At 67.8% G+C, this 23345-nt stretch overlaps 1 protein-coding gene across 5 annotated transcripts; it reads left to right on the top strand.

Moving 5' to 3' along the window:
• Positions 1-8216: 8216 nt before the first annotated feature.
• LOC115659691 (rac GTPase-activating protein 1-like) lies at positions 8217-19194 on the top strand. Of its 5 annotated transcripts, none has more exons than XM_030580198.1 (15): positions 8217-8309; positions 9308-9510; positions 9722-9855; positions 11598-11676; positions 12009-12062; positions 13645-13719; positions 14097-14235; positions 14433-14575; positions 14960-15115; positions 15182-15277; positions 15356-15557; positions 16207-16312; positions 17170-17302; positions 17545-17659; positions 18814-19194. In XM_030580198.1, exons 1-15 carry the CDS (start codon positions 8225-8227, stop codon positions 19179-19181), a joined length of 2088 nt encoding a protein of 695 aa, XP_030436058.1. In that variant the 5' UTR covers positions 8217-8224; the 3' UTR covers positions 19182-19194. The 5 variants fall into 5 exon arrangements, with proteins under 5 accessions (XP_030436058.1, XP_030436060.1, XP_030436061.1 ...); XM_030580200.1 differs by adding an exon at positions 18164-18278 and having other exon boundaries at positions 14960-15277; positions 18814-18950; XM_030580201.1 differs by lacking the exon at positions 14960-15115.
• Positions 19195-23345: the final 4151 nt, after the last annotated feature.

Genomic DNA, 23345 nt, shown 5'->3' with positions numbered 1-23345 from the left:
CTGGTCCCAGCATGGCATTAGGGGCATGTGCTGCAGGGGCGGGGTGGGTCAGTAGGGGGCGCTCTCCCCTGGCAGGCAGTGCTGGTCCCAGCATGGCACTAGGGGCGTGTGCTGCAGGGGTGGGGTAGGTCAGTAGGGGGCGCTCTCCTGGCAGGCAGTGCTGGTCCCAGCATGGCATTAGGGGCATGTGCTGCAGGGAGTGGGGTGGGTCAGTAGGGGGCGCTCTCCCCTGGCAGGCAGTGCTGGTCCCAGCATGGCACTTGGGGGCGTGTGCTGCAGGGAGTGGGGTGGGTCAGTAGGGGGCGCTCTCCCCTGGCAGGCAGTGCTGGTCCCAGCATGGCACTAGGGGGCGTGTGCTGCAGGGAGTGGGGTGGGGGTCAATAGGGGGCGCTCTCCCCTGGCAGGCAGTGCTGGTCCCAGCATGGCACTAGGGGCATGTGCTGCAGGGAGTGGGGGGGGTCAGTAGGGGGCGCTCTCCCCTGGCAGGCAGTGCTGGTCCCAGCATGGCACTAGGGGGCGTTTTCTGCAGGGGGTGGGGTGGGTCAGTAGGGGGGCTCTCCCCTGGCAGGCAGTGCTGGCCCCAGCATGGCACTAGGGGCATGTGCTGCAGGGAGTGGGGTGGGTCAGTAGGGGGCGCTCTCCCCTGGCAGGCAGTGCTGGCCCCAGCATGGCACTAGGGGCATGTGCTGCAGGGAGTGGGGTGGGTCAGTAGGGGGGCTCTCCCCTGGCAGGCAGTGCTGGTCCCAGCATGGCACTAGGGGCGTTTTCTGCAGGGAGTGGGGTGGGTCAGTAGGGGGCGCTCTCCCCTGGCAGGCAGTGCTGGTCCCAGCATGGCACTAGGGGCATGTGCTGCAGGGAGTGGGGGGGGTCAGTAGGGGGCGCTCTCCCCTGGCAGGCAGTGCTGGTCCCAGCATGGCACTAGGGGCGTTTTCTGCAGGGAGTGGGGTGGGTCAGTAGGGGGCGCTCTCCCCTGGCAGGCAGTGCTGGTCCCAGCATGGCACTAGGGGCATGTGCTGCAGGGAGTGGGGTGGGTCAGTAGGGGGGCTCTCCCCTGGCAGGCAGTGCTGGTCCCTGCATGGCACTAGGGGGCGCTAGGCTCCCGGAGGTGCAGTTCATGGGCTGAGCACTCAAAGCCGGACTGTGATGACTAAGGGCTGTAAAAGCTTGGGGAGGGGGCCTAGATAAAGCATCAGCCCCCCAGGCTCCCCTAGCCAGTCGTTTGGACACAGGCGGCTCCTGCACTAAGGTGCCGTGTCACTACGCTGCTGAACAGCTGCAGCCCAGAGGTGGCTGCTTGTCTGTGGTGGGCGAGGTGTATGACCCCCCCCACCCCAGCTGTGCTCCGTCAGGGTAAAGGGGGCTGGGCTCCAGGGAGCAGCTCAGAGGGGCTGGAACAAGGTGTACAGTGGGGCTGCTGAGAGCCACTGACCCCAACTGTAACCCTGCTGCATATGGTGGAAACCGCTTCCCGCCAGGGGGTACGGCAGCCCCCAGCTCCAGCTCCTGTGGGGCCGCTTCTCTGGGAGTCACTGGGCCTGCGGAGCCTGGGGCCACTAGCTCCCGTGTGGGGCCTGACTGAGGCCTGGGGTAGTCACTAACCAGCGGGCAGCCGTGGGCCAGATCCCGACCACCGGGCGCATGTGAGCAGACACAACGTCTTTTCATTTCCTCCAGATCATAGTGTTTGTGTCGTGTTTTCTCGGGAGTCTGGACCTTCGCAATACCTTGACCACGAAATTTGGACCTTGAGAAAAACGAATTGACTATCCCTGGTGCCCCCCATCCCCACTCTCTCCCCGAGACACGACTGGGATGGGGGGGGCCATCCCCAGCAGATGGGGGAGGGCCTCTGGAGGTGCAGGGCAGGGGGGCTGGAGCTGGCCCGAAGCTGGAGCAGTGTTTGCATTTGGGGGGTGTTTGCGCTGTTTGCACGGGGACGGGGGGCGGGACTTCTCCCCAGCGCCATGCGGCTCCACTTAGCGAGGATGCAGCCCGGAGACCCTGGGGCCGCGATTGGATTTTCTTGGCCATGCCGAGCCGATCGATCCAGCCATAATTAAAGTCGCTCCAAACTCTGACTCAGATTCAACCTTGTGGGGAAGGAACCGTGGGAGATTCTCTGTGAAACACCCTCTGCTTCCTGTCACCGCCTGCCCATTGCAGGGGCAGCTGTGCCAGGGGGCCTGGGGCCTGCAGCGCGCTGCCCTGGGGGTGTGGGGCAGCTGTGCCGGAGCCGGAGGGGCTCTGTACCCATGGGAAGGGGGCTGGGTGGGGTCTCCAGGCCCGGTCTCTCCCCCCGCCCCCCCCCTCTCTCTCTCTCACACACACACACACACACCTACCTCCCATCCCCTCCTGCTGGGTGCGCCCCCTCCCCACACCCCTGCTCCCAGCCCCTCCTGCTGGGTGCGCCCCCTCCCCACACACCTACCTCCCATACCCTTCTGCTGAGTGCGCCCCCTCCCCACACCCCTGCTCCCAGCCCCTCCTGCTGGGTGCGCCCCTTCCCCACACCCCTGCTCCCATCCCCTCCTGCTGGGTGCGCCCCCTCCCCACACCCCTGCTCCCAGCCCCTCCTGCTGGGTGCGCCCCCTCCCCACACCCCTGCTCCCAGCCCCTCCTGCTGGGTGCGCCCCCTCCCCACACACCTACCTCCCATACCCTCCTGCTGGGTGCACCCCCTCCCCACACACCTACCTCCCATACCCTCCTGCTGGGTGCGCCCCCTCCCCACACACCTACCTCCCATACCCTCCTGCTGGGTGCGCCCCCTCCCCACACCCCTGCTCCCAGCCCCTCCTGCTGGGTGCGCCCCCTCCCCACACCCCTGCTCCCAGCCCCTCCTGCTGGGTGCGCCCCCTCCCCACACACCTACCTCCCATACCCTCCTGCTGGGTGCACCCCCTCCCCACACACCTACCTCCCATACCCTCCTGCTGGGTGCGCCCCCTCCCCACACACCTACCTCCCATACCCTCCTGCTGGGTGCGCCCCTCCCCACACCCCTGCTCCCAGCCCCTCCTGCTGGGTGCGCCCCCTCCCCACACCCCTGCTCCCAGCCCCTCCTGCTGGGTGCGCCCCCTCCCCACACACCTACCTCCCATACCCTTCTGCTGGGTGCGCCCCCTCCCCACACCCCTGCTCCCATCCCCTCCTGCTGGGTGCGCCCCCTCCCCACACCCCTGCTCCCAGCCCCTCCTGCTGGGTGCGCCCCCTCCCCACACCCCTGCTCCCATCCCCTCCTGCTGGGTGCGCACCCTCCCCACACCCCTGCTCCCAGCCCCTCCTGCTGGGTGCGCCCCCTCCCCACACTCCTGCTCCCAGCCCCTCCTGCTGGGTGCGCCCCCTCCCCACACACCTACCTCCCATACCCTCCTGCTGGGTGCGCCCCCTCCCCACACCCCTGCTCCCATCCCCTCCTGCTGGGTGCGCCCCCTCCCCACACCCCTGCTCCCAGCCCCTCCTGCTGGGTGCGCCCTGAGCAGATGAAGCCGGGGGAGGGACACACACAGAGTGCTGGGGAGTTGCAGGACTGGCGTCTCTGGGGCCAGGGGTTCTCCCCTTTCCCAGAGTCTGTGGGTTCTGGGGGTGTCTGCGGGGATCGGGGGGGCAGCCTCATCTCCACTCTTATTGAGGCAGGGAGAGGGCGCCACCTGCAGGATGGCCAGGGAGCCTCAGCAGCAGCCGGAGCTGTGGGATCTGCCCACCCCCCTGGCCATCCCACCCCACCCCACCCAGAGCATTGACCGGCCTCTGCAGGCCCAGCAGTGGGGGCTCTGTGGGGGAAGGGGGAGTTCCAGGGGCCCAGCAGAGGGTCTCTGTGGGGGGACGGGGAGGGGATGGGCAGGAGCACGACAGAGGGGATCTATGGGGGGAGGGTCCAGGCCCTGGCACAGGGAGGGGTTCATTATTTCCAGGGGGGGGTCTCCCCAGTCCCGGCACTGCAGGGCAGGCCCAGGGAGCCGCAGGGGCCAGGGCCAGGGCCAGCCCCAGGTGGGCGGCGAGTCCCCGTCTGCTCACGCAGCCCAGCCGCTTAGCATGCGCCGGGGGCCGGCGGGCTCTGGAGACGCCGCTCCACATGGGCCGGCACGCGCCGTCTCTGTGCCGCAGCCAGCCGTGCACTCAACCCCAAGGACGCCGTCCCCTCCAGCCAGCACCCAAGGGCGCCAGTGCCAGGCACTCGCCTCCCACAGCGCCCTCTGCTGGATGAGGCCGGGCCGGAGTCTCTGGGCGCTCCCACCATCCAGTGCTTCCGCCCCGCCCCCCACAGCACCCCCTGCTGGATGAGGCCGGGCTGGAGTCTCCGGGCACTCCCCCCATCCAGCGCTTCCGCCCCGCCCCCCACAGCGCCTCCTGCTGGATGAGGCCGGGCCGGAGTCTCCTGGCGCTCCCCCCACCCAGCGCTTCTGCCCCGCCCCCACAGCACCCCCTGCTGGGAGAGGCCAGGCCGGAATCTCCGGGAGCCCCCTCCCCAGCCAGAGCCCCTGCCCCGCCCCCCACAGCGCCCCCTGCTGGATGAGGCTGGGCCAGAGTCAGCGGGCAATCTCCCCATCCAGCGCTTCCGCCCCGCTCCCCACAGCGCCCCCTGCTGGATGAGGCCGGGACAGCAGAGCGCACCAAGTGGCCACCTCTCCCTGCACGTTGCAGGGCGCAGGGATCTGTTTGCTCAGTTCAACTCTTCATGGGCTGGAGGCTGAGCCCCTGGCAGGGGCTTCTTCCCCCCCCATTCCTGACTGGTGCTGCCCAGTCAGTGGTGGGGGGTGCCCCGGAGTGAGCCCCTGCCGGGGACAGCTGCTGTGCAGGGCGCTGGGGCCGCCGGGTCTGGGTGGAGATGGGTACGAAGCAGCGCAGCTGGCCTGGCACTGCCTGGCATGACCCAGCCAGAGCCGCAAGCCTCAGCGTGCTGTCCGTGAAACCCTACAGGCCCGGCGTGTGGAGCAGCCCTGGGCCAGTCTGCGAGTGTCAGCCCGAGGCGCCCCCAGGTGCTGCTGGAGCCGGGCACAGCTGGAAGGGAGCCAGGAAGCTCGGCCCGGCCCTCATGCCAGCCCCGAGCTGGCAGCCGCAGAGCCTGAGGGGCACACTGCACGCCAGGCTGCCTCGGCTCCATGGCAAGGCCAGGCCTGAGCCGAGTGTGCGGGGTCTGGGCAGGGAACCCGGCGAGATCCAGGCTAGAACCCTCCCCCGGTGCCCTGCAGCCTGGCCACTCCGTGGGGAGGGGGCTCCTGCTGGGGCACCGCAAGCCCAGGCCAGTGCATCAGCCCCGGACTGGGTGTCATGGCGTGTGGGGGAGTCAGGGCCCTGCACCCTCTTCCTGGGATTCACCGGGACTCTCAGCCAGCCAGTAACACAGAAGGTTTATTGGACAGTAGGAACGCAGGCTACAGCAGAGCTTGTAGACAGAACCAGGACCTCTCAGTCAAGTCCTTTTAGGGGGCCAGGGATCTTAGACCCCAGTCTTGGGGTTCCCTGCGTTGCACCACCCAGCCCAAACTGAAACAAAAAATCCCCCCAGCAGCTTTCTTCCCCTCCCCTCTGGTCCTGTCCTTTGTTCAGTCTCCCAGGCAGAAGGTGTCATTTCTCCCACCCCTACTCCGGGCTCAGGTCACAGCTCAGGGAGTTTCCTTCCCATCCCCAATGTAACTCCCCTGCAACCTTCCCAGGTCAGATCCACTCCGCTCCCTGCTCCAGCACACAGAGCCATCTTGGGGGGTGGGGAGCCCAGACCCCGGTTCTGGGCCTCCCTCCATTTCCCCAGCCAGCCCCAAACTGACTCTCTCCAGCCCCTCCTCTGCCTTTGTCCCTCTCCCGGGCCAGGAGGCCCCTGATCTCTTTGTCTCCAGCACCTTCAGCTGGCACCTTGCCGGGGAGGGGCCCAGGCCATCAGTTGCCAGCCGACAGGGTGTCGCCATTCTCTGTGCAGACACCATCACACCTGCCCCCTAGGGCTCTGCAACAATGACCCTTATCCCACCAACTAGATACCTGAGAAAGGCATAGGGGAAACTGAGGCACCCACAGTATTCGGAGAAAACGTTAAGAACATTCCCATTTTATCACACTGGGAAACAACACAAGTGGGGCCACATCACTTTTTCTCCCTCAACATCCTCCCAGCCAGGCAGTGACCCCAGCCTGACAGGCAGGGGCCCTCTGTGACCCCCCCAATCCCATCCCCCATCCTGACAGCCAGAGGCCCCCTGTAATCCCCCCACACTCCCATCCCCCAGCCTGACAGCCGGGGGCCCCCTTGTGACTCCCCCCCCCCCACTCCCACCCCGCAGCCTGAGAGCCAGGACTCCCTGTGACTCTGTTAGAGCAAAAAGAATTTGTTAACTCTTTGCTTATGGCAATCCTCTGCTTATCATCCCAGTACCATCCCAGTGAATCTTTGCACGTACGTAACCCTTCTTAAATGCACGTAGGCAAAATACCTAGGAGGAAGACGTTAAACATCCAACTTATCTGCAAAAGGAATTCAAGAACTGTACGGACTAACAGAAGTTCTGCAGGTAAAGATGTTTGTAACCTAGTATACAAAGGCTGTTCCAAGCCAGCAAGGTGTGTCTTCTCTGGCCCTAGCCGGGGAGAAACACCCGATCAGCTGACCGAGAATAAAAGTTTGGTTCCCGTCTTCCTGTCTTCCGTGCCTCCTTGGGGTAATTGAGTAGCTCCAGGGGGAAACGAGCCTATTTGGCTAACAACTCCCCCCACTCCCACCCCTCAGCCTAACAGCCAGGGGCCCCCTGTGACTCCCTTCCTGCTTCTCTGCCTCGGTTTCCCCTTGTGTTCAGCATGCATGAGGATCCTGGCCGCGCCCAGGGCTGCAGAGGTTAATTCGCTCACTCTGTGCAGGGCATAGACATGGTGGGGGTGCCACCGTCCCTCCCCACCATGCTGGGACAGCAACTGAGCGCCTCAGAGCTGCCCCCACCCCCCAGCCCAGCAGCTCCTGCGGTGCTGGGAAAGGAGCTGGCCAGGCCCAGTGCACGTCCAGGGGGAGGTGGGGGCTCCCAAGTGTGGAGGGAGTTGCAGGGCCGTGCCCCAGTAGCCTGGCTCCGCGGGGGGCTGGGCGCCCCTCGGCCTGCGGGGGCGGCTTGGGGCACTGGGGAAGCGCGGGCACTTTGCTTTGGGGGTGGAAGTGGGGGCCAGGCGGTGCCTCACAACCCAGCTAATGGATTCCCACAGGCCCCCAGCTGCTCCTGTGCCCCCCCGCCCGCTTGCTTCAGCGCAGGTGGGGCCTGGCTCTGCTCCCTGGGCTTTCGCCCCCAGATCTCTGGCCACTCCTCCCAGGCATAGTGGGGGGGGGCACGCCACGCACCCCAATCCCGCCTTAGCGCTGCATTACAAGCCTGTGGCCCCCAGGCCACGGTTACGGGGACATGTTCCCGGGGCCTCTGGATGCAAAGCAGGACTGGGCGCTGCGGGGGGACAGGGCGCTGGAGGGGGGGCACTGGGTGCTGCGAGGGGGGACTGGGCACTGGAGAGGCTGGGGATTGGGTGCTGGGGGGGCGGGGAGGGCAGGTGCTGTGGGGGGACCGGGCACTGTAGGGGGCTGGGTGCTGGGGGAGGACCGGGCGCTGGGGGGCGGGGGGGCAGGTGCTGCAGGTGGGACCGGGCACTGTAGGGGGCTGGGTGCTGGGGGAGGACCGGGCGCTGCGGGGGGACAGGGCGCTGGAGGGGGGGCACTGGGTGCTGCGAGGGGGGACTGGGCACTGGAGAGGCTGGGGATTGGGTGCTGGGGGAGGACCGGGCGCTGGGGGGCGGGGGGGCAGGTGCTGGGGGGGACCGGGCACTGTAGGGGGCTGGGTGCTGGGGGAGGACCGGGCGCTGGGGGGCGGGGGGGCAGGTGCTGGGGGGGGACCGGGCACTGTAGGGGGCTGGGTGCTGGGGGAGGACCGGGCGCTGGCGGGGCGGGGGGGGGCAGGTGCTGCGGGTGGGACCGGGTGTTTCGGGTACCGGGGGGCGGCGGATCCCGGGGCCCCAAACCCGCTCCCAGGGAGCCTGGCCCGCGCTACCGGCGGGACCCCACGGAGGAGCCAGTCATTGGGTGGGGGGCGCGGCTGCCTCTGAAGCTCCGCCCCGGCCCCTCCCTAAATACAGACCGGGGGGCGGGGGCGGGGCCCCTCTCCAGGCCGCCCGCCGCTGGCCCGGGCCTGGCAGCTGCATCGTGCGGAGCACCCCGGGGACCCCCCAGCCCGCTCCGCTGCCCGCCCCGGTCCGCCCCATGGCGCGGGAGCGCGGCGGGCCCCTCCTGGCCCAGCTGGCCCGGCTCGCCCGGCTCCTGGAGCTGAGCTGCGACCTGGAGGAAGGTGGGTTCGGGGGTCCCGGCTCTGCCCCCTGGACCCCGCGTCGGGCGGAGCCGACCTGAGGGGGGCCCGGCGCCTGGGGGAGGGGCTGGAGGGGCCCGACCCCTCCCCGGAGCTCGCTGAGAGGCCCTGAACCCCCCCCGGACACCGCCGCCCCCCGAGCTCGCTGAGAGGCCCTGAACCCCCCCCGGACACTGACCCCCCCCCGAGCTCGCTGAGAGGCCCTGAACCCCCCCCGGACACTGACCCCCCCCCGAGCTCGCTGAGAGCCCCTGAACCCCCCCCGGACACCGCCGCCCCCCGAGCTCGCTGAGAGCCCCTGAACCTCCCCGGACACTGACCCCCCCCCCCGAGCTCGCTGAGAGCCCCTGAACCCCCCCCCGGACACTGACCCCCCCCGAGCTCGCTGAGAGCCCCTGAACCCCCCCGGACACCGCCACCCCCCGAGCTCGCTGAGAGCCCCTGAAGCCCCTGGACACTGACCCCCCCCGAGCTCGCTGAGAGCCCCTGAACCCCCCCCCGGACACTGACCCCCCCCCGAGCTCGCTGAGAGCCCCTGAACCCCCCCGGACACCGCCGCCCCCCGAGCTCGCTGAGAGCCCCTGAAGCCCCTGGACACTGACCCCCCCCCCCCGAGCTCGCTGAGAGCCCCTGAACCCCCCCCGGACACTGACCCCCCCCCCCCGAGCTCGCTGAGAGCCCCTGAACCCCCCCGGACACCGCCGCCTCCCTGGCTCGCTGAGAGCCCCTGAAGCCCCTGGACACTGACCCCCCCCCCCCCCCGAGCTCGCTGAGAGCCCCTGAACCCCCCCCGGACACTGACCCCCCCCTCCCGAGCTCGCTGAGAGCCCCTGGACACTGACCCCCCCCCGAGCTCGCTCAGAGCCCCTGAACCCCCCCGGACACCGCCGCCCCCCGAGCTCGCTGAGAGCCCCTGAAGCCCCTGGACACTGACCCCCCCCCCGAGCTCGCTGAGAGCTCCTGTTTCTCCCCCCCCCCAGACTGCAGCCGCGTCGCCCGCGGGTTCGAGTCCTGCCGCCAGAGGTGCTGCCGCCTGGGACTGGACCTGCGCCGGGCCCGCGAGCAGCTGCTGGCGGCGGAGAGCGAGTGCTCGGCGCTGCGCGTGAAGCTCCAACACGCCCGCAACCAGGTGGAGGTGGAGATGGGGAAGCGGCACCGGGCCGAGGCCGAGCTGGAGAAGCAGGTGCGGGAGGAGGGGGGAGCTGAGGCTCAGGCTGGGGGGGGGGCTGGAGCTGGGGAGGCTCTGGAGGGGCAGGGGGTTCTGAGCTTTGCTCCCCTGGGGCTGGGGGCTGCGGGAGGGCCCTGGCCATGCGGGGGGGGTGGTCCCAGGGGGGTCTTTGGCCAGGGGTCCCGGTGGAGCTGCTCCCCCCCAACAGGCTGCTTCTGCCCCCCAGGAACGGAAGCTGCAGCTGATCTTCGACTTCCTGATGCAGGAATCCCCCAGCGTGGCCTTGAGTGAGGGGCAGCGCTCGGCCCTGGCCCTGCTGGATGGGCCCCGGCTGGGCACGGTCCTGGCGCCAGGGAGCAGGTGAGTGGTGCCCCCTGGCCAGGCACTGAGGCTAGAGAGGCCCCGACAGGAAACGGGGTGAGAGAGGCTAATCGGCGAGCGGCGCCCGGGAGCCCCGTCAAGTTCTCCATCACTGGCCACGTGAGACCCTCGACGGGCCGTTTCCCATCTGCTGTGGGGGCTCCGGGCGACGCGCTCTGGCCTGGGCCAGGCACGAGCCCAGCTGGTGATCGCAGCAGCCCTTGGAATCCGGGAATCACCTGAAACCAAATCTGAGCCCTGCCGGTGCCCCTCACTCCCGACCTGCAGCCCCCTCTATCGCTGCCCCACCCCCACCCCAGCTCTGCCAGTGCCCCTCACTCCCAACCCGCAGCCCCCTGCCAGCCCAGCCCTGAGCTCCCCCAGCTCTGACAGTGCCCCTCACTCCCGACCCGCAGCCCCCTGCCAGCCCAGCCCTGAGCTCCCCCAGCTCTGCCAGTGCCCTTCACTCCCGACATGCAGCCCCTTCCTATCGCTGCCCCACCCCCACCCCAGCTCTGCTGGTGCCCTTCATTCCTGACCTGCAGCCCCTGCCAGTCCAGCCCTGAGCTCCCCCAGCTCTGACAGTGCCCCTCACTCCCGACCCGCAGCCCCCTGCCAGCCCAGCCCTGAGCTCCCCCAGCTCTGACAGTGCCCCTCACTCCCGACCTGCAGCCCCTTCCTATCCCTGCCTCACTCCCACCCCAGCTCTTTCAGTGCCCCTCACTCCCGACCCGCAGCCCGTGCCAGCCCAGCCATGAGCTCCCCCAGCTCTGCCAGTGCCCCTCACTCCCAACCCGCAGCCCCCTGCCAGCCCAGCCCTGAGCTCCCCCAGCTCTGACAGTGCCCCTCACTCCCGACCTGCAGCCCCCTCCTATCCCTGCCCCATCCCCACCCCAGCTCTGCTGGTGCCCCTCACTCCCGACCCGCAGCCCCTGCCAGTCCAGCCCTGAGCTCCCCCAGCTCTGCCAGTGCCCCTCACTCCCAACCCGCAGCCCCCTGCTAGCCCAGCCCAGGGCTCCCTGTCCCCCAGCTCTGACAGTGCCCCTCACTCCCAACCCACAGCCCCCTGCCAGCCCAGCCATGAGCTCCCCCAGCTCTGACAGTGCCACTCACTCCCAACCCGCAGCCCCCTGCCAGCCCAGCCATGAGCTCCCCCAGCTCTGACAATGCCCCTCACTCCCAACCCACAGCCCCCTGCTACCCCAGCCCTGGGCTCCCCCAGCTCTGCCAGTGCCCCTCACTCCCACCCCAGCTCTAACAGTGCCCCTCACTCCCAACCCGCAGCCCCCTGCTAGCCCAGCCCTGGGCTCCCCCAGCTCTGCCAGTGGCCCTCACTCCCGACCCGCAGCCCCTGCCAGCCCAGCCCTGCCCCCCCAGCTCTGCCGGTGCCCCTCACTCCCGACCCGCAGCCCCTGCCAGCCCAGCCCTGAGCTCCCCCAGCTCTGTCAGTGCCCCTCACTCCCGACCCACAATCCCTGCTAGCCTGGCTCTGCCCTCCCCCAAGCCCTGCCGGTGCCCCTCACTCCCAACCCGCAGCTCCCTGCTGAGTGGTTGGTTTGATTTCTGCTCCCATAGGTGCTTGGGCTTCTCGTTGACTTAGCTGTGGTCCATGACTCCCCCGAGCAGGTTGGGGCGGCTGAGCCAGGCATGCTGCGCTGCTGGGGGGTGTTGGGGGGAGGGGAGATGCCCTGGCAGAAGCCAGTGCCCCCACTGCCGGCCCGTGCTGACCGTCTCTCTTGCAGGCTGTCTGCAGTGGACGAGTCGCACACCTCGCTCACGTCCCATTCCGACATCAGCTACGACCGCACCGAGGACGACGTGGTGAGGGTCCCGCTCCGGGCAGATGAGCCCTGGGCGGCGCTGCAGGGGCCTGACTCCGGCTGTCCTGGCTCGTTAATAGCTTGAGGGAGGGGGGCCTTCTAGTGTAACCAGCCTAGTGGGGTGCCTGTCTCTTCTCTGCCCCCTCTCCAGTACTGGATCCCCCAGCCGGTCCTTGGGGAGCTGGTGTGGGTGACGGCCTGGGCATGGAGCTGCCAGCGTGGCTCCATGCTGGGTCATTGCCCACGGACCCAGGGCTCTGAGCCCCCTGACCCTGCACCCTCTTGGGGTGTCCACCTCCTCCTGGGCACCCCCTCATTCTCGCCTCCTTTCAGGACTTGGACGTGACGGTGGTGAAACCTCTGAAGCGCAAGTCCCAGGAGCGCCCGGTAGGTGCAAAATGCCTGGAGCTGCCCCAGGCTAGGGGGTGCTCAGGGCCCTGGGGCCAGGGAGTGGGCAGATGGCTCCTGACTTCAGTCACATTCTCAACAGATGGGACCAAAATTCTCCCAGAATGAGCCTGTCCCTGGACCCCCAGGATTGGGACCATGGCCCCACCTTGGGGACAGGTTCTGGGAGGCCCCATCAGCTGGCTAGGCCCTCGAGGGGTCTCGCTCTCCCTCCAGGGGAAACCAAGCGGCTTCATCGCCTCCTGGGGCTGGACCCCTGGGCCTGCAGCGCCCTGCCCCCCCCCCCCGTGAGCCCCGGGCAGCGAGTCCCCCTGAGACAGATTCCAGGGAGACTTGTACCATCTCAGGGGGGGGCAGCGCCCCCTCCGCCAGCGTCTGCAGGGACACGCAGCCTCTGCGGGTCGACAGGCGGGTGATTAGTCACCTGGACCAACCCAGGGAGCCTGGAGACTGAAGGTTAAAGCATCGGCCATGCTGGTCACCCAAGGGTCATGAAAATGTTACAGAAAATCCCCTTTTTGCCCCAGCCCCACAGGAACAGGTGGAGGACGAGGCCTGGGAGAGTTGATGGTCCCCAGCAGAGCTGGGGAGCAGGGCTGGGCTAGAGGGGATGCGAGTCTGGAGTGAGGGGCCCCAGGGCTGGGCTAGCAGGGGCTGCAGGTCGGGAGTGAGGGGCACCGGCAGAGCTGTGGGGGGAGCCTGGGGCTGGGCTGGCAGGGGCTGCGGGTCGGGAGTGAGGGGCACTGGCAGAGCTGGTGGGGGGGGCAGCCCAGGGCTGGACTAGTGGGGGCTGCGAGTCGGGAGTGAGGGGCACCGGCAGAGCTGCATGGGGGATAACCGGCTCCTGCTCCAGGCGTGAGTCGGGTCCCCAGGGCGGAGTTGGGTCTGGAGTTGTCTGGCAGCCTGTGCAGGGGGCTGCTGGCTCCAGGGCTGGGGCAGGGAGATCTCAGCCCCGTGTCTCCCAGCCCCCAGGGGAGGCGCGAGGGAGGCCGGGTGGGGGGCTGGCTTCAATCGACAGGAACTCGTTACCCTGAGCGCAGTCCATCCCCCGTGGGCCCGGCGCAGGCTCCGCATTGCAGGGCTGCCGAGCTAGCAGCACGGGGCGGCCGGTCCCAGCGGTCCTGGCAGAGGGAGGCAGATGGCCTGGGAGCTCCATGCAGCCTCGTGCAAGGGGCTTGTGGGCAGCTGGACTCCTGGGTTCCACCCCCAGCTCTGCCCCCAGTTCTGTGAATGGTGGGGACCCTGCCCCCCATGCAGGGTGGCCCCAGCACCCAGAGGGTCCCAGGGGATTGGGGGGAGAAGTGGCCTGGGAACCGCTTGGGAGGGTGACACCACAGCTGAGAAGTGACCTCAGGTGAGCCACGTAATAACCCCGGTGCCCCTCGCTCCCGACCCGCAGCCCCCTCCCAGCCCGGCGCTGGGCTTTGCTGCCTGTTCCTCGTGCAGTGGTTCGGAGCCGGGGTGAAGCCACAGGTCGGGGGGGGGCGGGAGGGGGTGATCGAGCCGCGCTGCGGGTGCCTGGCCCGGGCTGCTCTCACTGGCCCATCTGCTCCGTCCCCAGCGCTTGTCTCTGGCCCCCCTGATCGGCCCCGTGGTCCCAGCAAAGCGTTCGCGAACCCCCCACCCAGCCACCAGCGTGAGTATGGGGGGTGGGGTGGGAGCCCCTCGGATCCTGATCAGGCTGTGTCCCCTTCCCTGGGGCCCAGGCACGTCCTGGGGGCAGCTCGCCAGGGCCGGGGTAACCGTGGGGGGCAGCCCCAGTGGCTGGGGAAGGGGCCGTTCCCGGTGTTCCTGTGTCCCAGCCCCTGGCTGAGTGGGGGGATTCGGGGTGGGGGGGGCATGGGCCCTACTCCCCAAAGGCAGCACACGCCTTTCCCCGGGCCCCCCAGGCTGCCCCAGCTTGGTGCCCCGCTCTGCTGCCTGCTCTGCCAGGCCCCGGTGTGGGCTGGGAGGGGGCAGGGGGCAACTGGGGGCAACTCAGCTCCAGTCTCCAACTCTTCTCCCCCCCCCCAGGCGAGTGAGCCCCCAGGGACCCTCCCAGCGGGGGCCGTTGCTGAAGACCGGGGCCAGGACCGGAGCCTGCTGCCCGCGGCCGTGGTGCCAGTGCTGGGTCGACGCTCGCGCCAGGGCCGACGCCTCTCCACACTCACAGGTCCCCCCATGTGCCAGAGCTGCCCCCGGGCCCTGCCCTTCTCCTCCACGCGGCCCGACAGCAGCCGCATGTGTCCAGGCCCCCACCCCCCTTCGAGCGGGAGGGCCTGGGCTGGGGGGCCTGGGCTGGCTCGGGCAGTGGGAGTCATGGGGGGCCTGTGCTCCCCACCCTGCTGACTCTCTCCCCTCCCCCCCCAGAGCTGACCACAGTGTGGGGGAGCAGTGAGGACTCAGACACCCGCCTGGAGAGTGGGGCAGGGCTGGAGCCCAGGGGACTGGACCCCTTCCCCTCCCCCCCGCAGGGGGTGCCACCGCCCCAGCACCTCTTCACTTCCAAAACGGTGGGGAGCAGCGTGGGCCCCACTGACAGCCCCTCCCCCCCACAGGGGCGCCCCAAAGCCGGAGTCCCTGCCCGGCTCCCCTTCCCCCGCCACGTCTGCTTCTAGGGCTGGGTGGGGTGGGTCCTGGGGGGCTCTGGGTGAGCAGGTTTGGGGTGGGGGGCAGCCAGTCCATGGGGAGGGGGGTCCCAGGGTGGGGCTGGTCCCTGAGGCAGGCAGGGGGACAGTGGGTTCTGGAGCTGGGGGGGTGGGTGGGGGGAGGCTGTGGGTTCTGGGGTGGGGACAGCCGGTCTGGGGGGAGGGGGGTCCCAGGGTGGGTTCTGGAGGTGGAGGGGGGCAGCAGGGGGGCGGCCTGTCTGGGCGCACCGTGACCCCCCCTCTCGGTAGGTGATCTGCCCCGAGTCCTGCTCCGTCTGCGGCTCCCGCGCCCGCTTTGGGCGGGCGGTGCTGCGGTGCCGGTGGTGCCGCCTGCTGCTGCACCCTGAGTGCCGCGGGCGCTGCCCCAGCCTGTGCACCCCGGGCCCCCGGCCCCAGCCCCGGGAGGTGAGTACTGGGGGGACTGGCGGGGTCCCTGGCCCGGCCCCTCCCTCACCCTGTCCCCTGCTGCAGGGCGTCCTGGCCGACTTCGCGCCCCCCGTGGCCCCCCTGGTGCCCGCCCTGGTGGTGCAGTGCGTGAGCGAGGTGGAGCGCAGGGGCCTGACGGAGGTAGGCCGGAGGGGAGCTCTGGGGGGGCAATTGGGGGGGCTGGTCCCTGTGGTGGAGACTCACACCCCCCCCCCCCAGACAGGGCTGTACCGGGTGCCCGGCGCGGAGCCGCTGGTGCGGGAGTGGAAGCAGAAGCTGCTGCGGGCCAAGGGGGTGCTGCCCTCGCTGGGCCGCGTGGGCGACGTGCACGTGGTCTGTGGGGTGCTCAAGGACTTCCTGAGGGGCCTCAAGGAGCCGCTGGTCACCTTCCGTCTGCACCCCCTCTTCCTGCGGGCCGCTGGTGAGCGGGTGGGGTGGGGCTGGGGGCGGGGCCTGCGGGTTGGGGCGGGGCCTGTGGGTTTGGGGTGGATCCCCATCCCCATCCCCCTGGTGGGACCAGAGAGGTGTGTGCAGGGTGGGGTAGGGGGTGGGACCTGTGGGTTGGGGTGGGGTCAGGGAGGGGCAGGGACAGGGCCTGTGGATTTGGGGTGGACTCCCCCCACCCCTGGTGGGACCGGGGAGGTGTGTGCAGGATGGGGTAGGGAGCGGGGCCTGTGGGTTGGGGCTGGGCCTGTGGGTTTTGGGTGGCTCCCCACCCCACCCCACCCCGCCCCTGGTGGGACCAGGGAGATGTGTGCAGAGTGGGGTAGGGGGCGGGGCCTGTGGGTTTTGGGTGGACTCCCCCGCCCCCCCCCCGAGAGTGGGGAGGTGCTGGGAGTCTCTTGGGGGGCAGGGACTCCTGGCCTGGAGGCAAGTGCCCCGACCCACAGCCCGGGCACGGTGTCTCCCTGGTACCTTTCCGAACACCCCAGGGCCCGACTGGCCGCGCTGCCCTGGCTCTGCCCCACCAGTGCTGGGCTGGTGCCGTGGGGCAGTGTTGAGCTGAGGGGGGGTGGCTGAGGACCCATGTCCCCTCTCCCCATGACCATGGCTCCTGGTTCTGCCCCCAGACATCCCGGACGAGGCCGCCTGCCAGGCAGCCCTGTGCCACGTGGTGAGCAAACTGCCCCCTGCCAACCGGGACACGCTGGCCTTCCTCGTGCTGCACCTGCTGAGGTGAGGGCAGGCCGGGACTGGGGGCTCCTGGGGGGCCTGGGGGGTGGAGCGCATGGCCTGGCGGGGGTTGGGAAAGGTCCCCCCAACCTGTGGGTTTGGCACGGTTGCCCATTAGGCTCCGAGACACGTGAGTGCCCCCCCCCCAGGGACTGGCGCCCCGAGGGCAGGAGGGACCTGCATGCCGTGGGGCTCCGGCTGCCGTGGGGTGGCACTTCCGCTCGGTGACTGTCCAGGCTGAGCGGGCGTCAGAGCTGGTCCCCAGGGGGGGGGTCCCTCTGTTCCCAGGGCCTGGCTCCTGGCAGCGCCCGTGCATGGGGCCGTCCCGGCTCCCCCCGCTCGCGGCTCCGTCCCCCATGGACCCTGTGGCCCGGGAGCGGACGTGGCTCTGCCCCCGTCTCTGCTGGCTGCCCCGGTGTCCTCTCTGGGCCTGGTGTCTCCTGGCTTCCCCGTGTGGGGCATTGGGGTCGTTCTGCCCAGACCCGCCTGTCCCTGGCTGGGGTCGCTCCGGGATTGGGGTCTGGCAGGGTCTAGCGGCTTTGCCCAGGGAGCCGAGCCCTGCCCTGCCCTGCCGTGGAGTCGGCTCTGTTCTGGGTGTCAGTGGGCCGGGAGAATCATAGCAGCCTGGTGCCGCTTGGCAGCGGTGGGTCCCGTCGGGGGGGGGCCATTTGCAGACCTGGGCAGGGAGCTCTGTGGGGGTTCGGGGGCTGGGGAGGCCCGGGGGGGCTGTTGGCCGGTTGCTTGGCAGAGTTTTGTTGGGGGTTGTCGCTTGGGAGCCCGGGGGCGCAGCAGGGGTGGGGATGGCACGGACCTAGCAGGACAGACGCACCCACCCACTCACCCCCCTGGCTTCCCCGCAGGGTCGCTCAGAGCCCCGACTGCAGGATGGACGAGCTGAATCTGGCCCGCGTCTTCGGGCCCACACTGGTGGGGCACGGCACGAGCAGCCCCACACCCCTGGCCATTCTGGAGGACACGCCGCAGCAGTGCAAGGTGAGGGGCAGGTGCCAGAGGGTGGGAGGGGGCCGCTGTCGGTTCCAGCCCTGCCGCACGGCATCCCCTCCCCATTCTCCCCCTGCTGCCACCCAGGGGGTCAGACCCACAGGGCTCCTAGGAGCTGGTGCACTGCCAGCCCAAGGGGGGGTGGACCAGCTCCATTGTTGGGGGGGCTGCGTAGAATCCAAGTGGCTGGGCCCAGGTGGGTACATCTCAGCGGCTTCCCCCAACCCCCCCAGGTGATGGCTCGTCTCCTGTCGCTGCCCCCCGAGTTCTGGAGGCGCTTTGTGGGCATGGAGCTGGAGAACCTGGTGCCCACGGCCGCGAGCGACCCCCTAGCCCTGAACAAACAGGGTGAGCATGGGGGTTCGGGGGGGGCTCCCTGCTGGGGACAGTGGGACTGTGGGGGGTAGGGGCCGTGCAGCCTGGGGCCCCCCACAGAGCAGGTGTGGGGAGCTCTCTGCCCTGGGGGTCACCCTGGGCCCCATCCCCCTGAGCTGTGGCTGCTAGAGGGGCCAGGCCTGGTGCCCCACCGGGCCCATGGTGCTCTGCTACTGTGACCCCTATCACCAGACACCACCACCCCCCCCCCCACCCCCCAACTGCACTCAGCCATGGTCACTTGGCACCAATCGCTCCTGGAGATTGGGGGGGGGGGGGCTGGCCTGCTGCAGGGAGTTACCCCCCCATCCCAGGACACAGGCTAAGCCGTGACTGCCTCAGTGGGGCAGCCCCAGGGTGGTGCTGTCAGGGGCAGAGGGTTGAACCGACTCTTGGGGGGTGGGGAGGGTTCAGGGTGGGCAGGAGGCTGCAGGCATCCCCCTCCCACACTCAGTGTCCCCCCCCCCCCAACCCCAGAGCGGCTCTTCCGCCCCCTCTCATCCCCCGAGATGAACTCGACTCAGCTGAACCCGACCGGCTGCTGCCTCCCTGACCCACGGCGGAGCTGCGTGGGCACCGCGGGCACGGGCCTGTGAGTGCTGGAGAGGGCAGGGGGGGCTGTCATGCCCCTGTGAGGGCCGGGGGGGGGGCGGCCGTCACGCCCCTGTGAGTGCCAGGGGTGTGTGTGGCGGGGAGAAGATCTGTCCTGCCCCTGTGAGTGCGGGGGGGGGCTGGGGTGGGGGGGGGACTGTCCTGCCCCTGTGAGTGCGGGGGGGGGCTGGGATGGGGGTGGGGGACTGTCATGCTCCTGTGAGTGCAGGGGGCGGCGGGAGGGGCTGTCCTGCCCCTGTGAGTGATGGGGGGCTGGGGTGGAGGTGGGGGACTGTCCTGCCCCTGTGAGTGCAGGGGGGCTGGGGTGGGGGGGGACTGTCCTGCCCCTGTGAGTGCCGGGCAGGGGGGATTATTGCTGTACTCAGCAGGGAGGTTGGCCCCTCGGGCTGCGCTGGTACGGGGGGCACTGCTGTGCAGCGGGGGGGGGTGGCTCTGTGCTGTGTGGGAGCTGGGGGGGGTGTCAGTCTGTCTGGGGAAGCTGCCCTTGCTCTAACCTGTTTTCCTTCCCCCCCCAGGCAGGTGCTGGGCTCCAGGAAGACGGGCCGGTTCTTCCCCTCCCTGCTGTAGGCCCTGGACGGCTCCCCCCATGGCTCCGAGGGGGAGGGAATGGGCAGCCAGGGGGCAGGGACAGCGTCTGAGCTTGGGGTGGGACCTGGGGGGCAGGCGCCAGCACTCGCTGCACGGGTGCTGGAGGGAATATGCAGCAAAGATGTGGGTCCCTGCCCCAGGGCAGGGGCTGGGCTGGGCTGAGCTGGGGGTCTGGCTCCCCCATGCCTGCTGTCCTGGGGAGCAGCATGATGAGGGGGGAGCCAGGGTCTCCCAGCTGTCCCAGGGGTGGGTGAGGAGCACAGAGCACATGGAGCTGGGGGCTGATTCCTATTAAATGCTTGTGCAGAGCCAGGCCTGTTGGGGTGTGTGTGTGGCATGGGGAGGGGGGGCCTAGGAGCCAGGTCATCCCCACGGCTCACCTAGTGCGTCTCACAGGTTGCTGGGGGGGGGGCAGGAATTTTTCCCCCAGGGCAGAGGAAGGTGAAGCCCCCTCAGGTGTGGGGTGGGGTCGCTACAGCAGGGGCGGGGGCAGACTGGAGGTCGTGGGAGGCTCTGGTGTTACTCCAGCAGCTGCAGTACCGCCTGCTCCCTGCAGGGGGCTCTGCCTGCATCTCAGGGCTGCTCCAGCTGTAGCCAGGGAGCCTTGGCCGGGGGGCTGGCTGGAGAGGGGGGCTGGGGCTGGGGCTGGGGCTGGCTGGCCTCCAGCATTCTTGGCAAACCCCTGCCCCCCTGCCAGCTCTAGCAATGCCCCCCCACACACACACATGGTCTAGGGCACCCCACATTTACCCTGCCGGGGGCTCTGGGCATAACATTCTGTGGGGTCTTTCCCCAGTGAAAGTGGCTTGCAGGGTAATTTCACTAATGCCCCCGGGCCTATGGGGCTCCCGGCTCAGCACCCAGGTGGTGGGGGCCAGGCTGAGGGTCAGGGCGAGCAGAGGAGTCTAGCAGCTCTGGGCTGGGGCTTGGAGGTGAGTTTGCTTCCAGGGCTCCCCCCCCCACCCCGCAGAGCGGCTTGTACCCTGAAGCGGGGACCCTGCCTCGCCGGCCCGGAACCAGGCACGTCACTGATTCTGGCAGAACAATCCTCGCCCAGTCACGTCCCCGTCCCCCCCGTCCCCCCTCAGTGACTTCAGTCCTGTCAAATTAACCAAGCCACAAGCCTGAAACAATCAGAACCAGCCAGGGTGTGATAACCTGGGACAGTTCTTAATGCTCCCTCTGAATGCGGGGCGGGGGGGGGGGGTCAGTTCCTAGGAGACCCTCTGTCTCCTGGCAACTAATGGCCAGGCGCCTTCCCCCCCCATGAGGGGATACTAAAGATGGGGGAGAACAAAGAGGTCAAGTGACCTCCTGGCCCGGCGAAAGGGGCTGAGCAGAGAGGAGGGGCTGGGAGGGGTGGTTAGTCTGGAGCTGGCTGGGGACGAGGAGTGAAGTGCAGACGTGGGGGTCTGGCTCACTGCCCCCCAGAATGGACCCGGCCGAGGGGTCCGGTTCGCTGTATCTACAAGCTCTGTTTTAGACCCTGTTCCTGTCATCGAATAAACCTCTGTGTTACTGGCTGGCTGAGAGTCACGTCTGACTGCAAAGTGGGGGGTCAGGACCCTTCCCCCTCCAGCTTCCCCAGCCCCCGGCCAGGAGGTCACCTGATCCCTTTGTCTCCAACACCTTCAGCTGGCACCTTTGCAGGGGGGGCCCAGGCCATCAGTTGCTAGGAGACAGAGTGCCAGGCATTTAGGGGCACTGGCCCTTTGCTCTGCCAGATACTTAAGAACTGCCATGGGGACACTGAGGCACCAAGACAGTATTCTGAGACCACAGTAAGCACAGTCCCAGTTCCTCACACCAGGCCAGCGCCTGGCTCAGTGGAGCTGTACCTATCTCATGGAGCTGGAAGGGACCCTGAAAGGTCGAGTCCAGCCCCCTGCCCCTGCCTTTGCTAGCAGGACCCTGATTTTTGCCCCAGATCCCTAAGTGGCCCCCTCAAGGGCTGAACTCCCAGCCCTGGGTTTAGCAGAGCAATGCTCAAACCCCTGAGCTCTCCCTACCCCCCTGCCAGTTCGGCTGATCACCCGTAGGGAGGAGCCGGGTTCTGTCGATCGCGACACGATGCTCCAGGGAGGTCTTGGCAGGACGAACCCAACGTTTCATGGCAAGGCCCCTGGTTATATAGTGATCTTCCTTCCTTGGGACCAGGGAGCTTTGCACCGTTATGCTGCAATCAGTCGCCGTTTGACGAGTGCTTGTTTTCTTAAATTGTTCTTCTCGTCCTTTATCTTGTTCTTCCATCCGTCCCTCAGGGAGTTACCCCAGGCTGGGTGTGATCACGGCTCTCTTGTCCCCATTGATAGGTGCCTGCCCCATCTTTGAGTATCGTGAGCTGGCATCTCAGTATCCAACTGCAGAACATCAGTGCCTGCTCCACTGCTCTTTACCCTTCATTTGAAATTATACAAAATAAAACACAAAAGCCTGCTACGCCGCCGCTCCTCCGTAGCAGGCTCTCCAGGCCGCCAGACGAACACTCCCAGGCTGGGCGTTGCTGCAGTAAGACTCCTGTTTAACAGGGAAATTTACCGCCACAATTTCCAGAGCGCCCTGGGGACACACCAGCCCTGGCCAATTTGTTCAGCACAACTCGATAGCTTCCTAGACGCCTGCCCTGGGTGACGAAGTGGGAATGTTCTTGCCTTGTTCTGTGAATGCTGAGGGGGGAGCAACCTGGGAAGGGTTGTTTTTTTTTTTGTTTTGTTTTTGCCAGTAACACAGAGGTTTATTCAATGACAGGAACAGGGTCTAAAACAGAGCTTGTAGGTACAGCGAACCGGACCCCTCGGCCGGGTCCATTCTGGGGGGCAGTGAGCCAGACCCCCACGTCTGCACTTTACTCCTCATCCCCAGCCAGCTCCAGACTAACCACCCCTTCCAGCCCCTCCTCTCTGCTCAGCCCCTTTCCCGGGCCAGGAGGTCACCTGATCCCTTTGTCTCCAACACCTTCAGCTGGCACCTTTTGCAGGGCAGTTGTGCTGGGACTGGCTGCATTGGGGAAGGGAGATACCTGAGCAGGTAACCTGAGACCCCAGGAGGGGGGTTGGAGGCCAGGTGACACCTCTGCCCAGGACACTGGACAAAGGCTGGTGGAGGAGCCGGGGGGAGGCTGAGTAAGAGGCTGGGGGGAGTTTTAGCTTGGAAGCGGGCTGGGAAATGGAGGGGCACCCTGATGGGGCTTGGGCTTCCCAATGAGTCTGAGGCCTCCCTCGGGGCCCCAGCTGGACCTAACTGGAGAGGGTCCTGTTGTCTGTATCAGCAAGACCTGTTTTGGGCTGTGTTCCTGTCATCTAAATAAACCTCTTGTCACGAGTCCCCAGGCAACACTCTAGAGCTGCTCCCCACCAAGCCAGGCAGGACTCTGGGGAGCCTCCTGTCCCTCAGAGCAGACTGTCTGCAGGGCAAGAAGCTCACACGACTTCACCTCCTGGGTCTCTCCTTGGAGCATTCAGCATCCTCTGCCCCTCCGTGCGCTTCCCACAGCGAGTCCGCCCCAGCGGGGTCCTGGGGAAGCCAGAGGGTCCTGCACCCCCACTTTGCAGTCAGACGTGACTCTTAGCCAGCCAGTAACACAGAGGTTTATTTGATGACAGGAGCAGGGTCTAAAACAGCTTGTGAGTACCACGAACCGGACCCCTCAGCCAGGTCCATTCTGGGGGGCAGTGAGCCAGACCCCCCACGTCTGCACTTCACTCCTCGACCCCAGCCAGCTCCAGACTAACAACCCCTCCCAGCCCCTCCTCTCTGCTTAGCCCCTTTCCCAGGCCAGGAGGTCACCTGATCCCTTTGTCTCCAACACCTTCAGCTGGCACCTTTGCAGGGGAGGGGTCCAGGCCATCAGTTGCTAGGAGACAGAGTGTCAGGCATTTAGGTGCACTGGCCCTTTGCTCTGCCAGATACTTAAGAACTGCCATGGGGACACTGAGGCACCAACACAGTACTCAGAGAAAACATTCAGAACTTTCCCAGTTCGTGTCACTCTGCAGGTGGCTGATAAAATCAATGAACAGAGAAGGGCTAAGAACCCATCGCCGCAGGGCCCCTGGGAAACACACCTGCCCGCTGCTGTCACCATTACAAGCCATGGCGAGCCCCAGCCATTATCCATTTAATGAGCCCCAGGTTCATTTCATCTCCGGCTAGTTCTTCAATCAACCCCATGAGTCCGTCACAGGCTGCTAGTGCCTTCCCCCACCCTCCTTGCCAGCCCCTCACATCCTACCCCATTGTGGTGCCTGGCCCCGGACTGCCCCATGGCAGGGCAGAGGCAGCGTGGGGCTGCTGCAATCCAGTCAGAGGTGAAAGTGGGGCAGGACGGCAGACTGGTAAATAGCAAGTGCCAGTAGCGGCCCCTAAACACCGACATCACAGCACTGGGCATTAATGGCACTGCCCCCTTTGCCCCCCTCCGCAGGGCCGCCGGGGGGTGGGGGCAAAGAGGTAGCTGAGC

Source organism: Gopherus evgoodei, chromosome 11 (assembly GCF_007399415.2).
Source record: "Gopherus evgoodei ecotype Sinaloan lineage chromosome 11, rGopEvg1_v1.p, whole genome shotgun sequence".
NCBI lineage: Eukaryota > Metazoa > Chordata > Testudines > Testudinidae > Gopherus > Gopherus evgoodei.
The sequence above is the reverse complement of the archived record's forward strand: the minus strand, read 5'-3'. Positions and strand labels throughout refer to the sequence as shown.

Excerpts from the sequence above, each read along its gene's own strand:
- LOC115659691 (XM_030580196.1), top strand. The coding sequence starts at position 8,225 with ATGGCGCGGGAGCGCGGCGGGCCCCTCCTGGCCCAGCTGGCCCGGCTC. Across the intron at positions 9,856-11,597 it reads GTCCTGGCGCCAGGGAGCAG|GCTGTCTGCAGTGGACGAGT; the intron begins GTGAGTGGTGCC and ends TCTCTCTTGCAG. Across the intron at positions 15,278-15,355 it reads AGCGCAGGGGCCTGACGGAG|ACAGGGCTGTACCGGGTGCC; the intron begins GTAGGCCGGAGG and ends CCCCCCCCCCAG.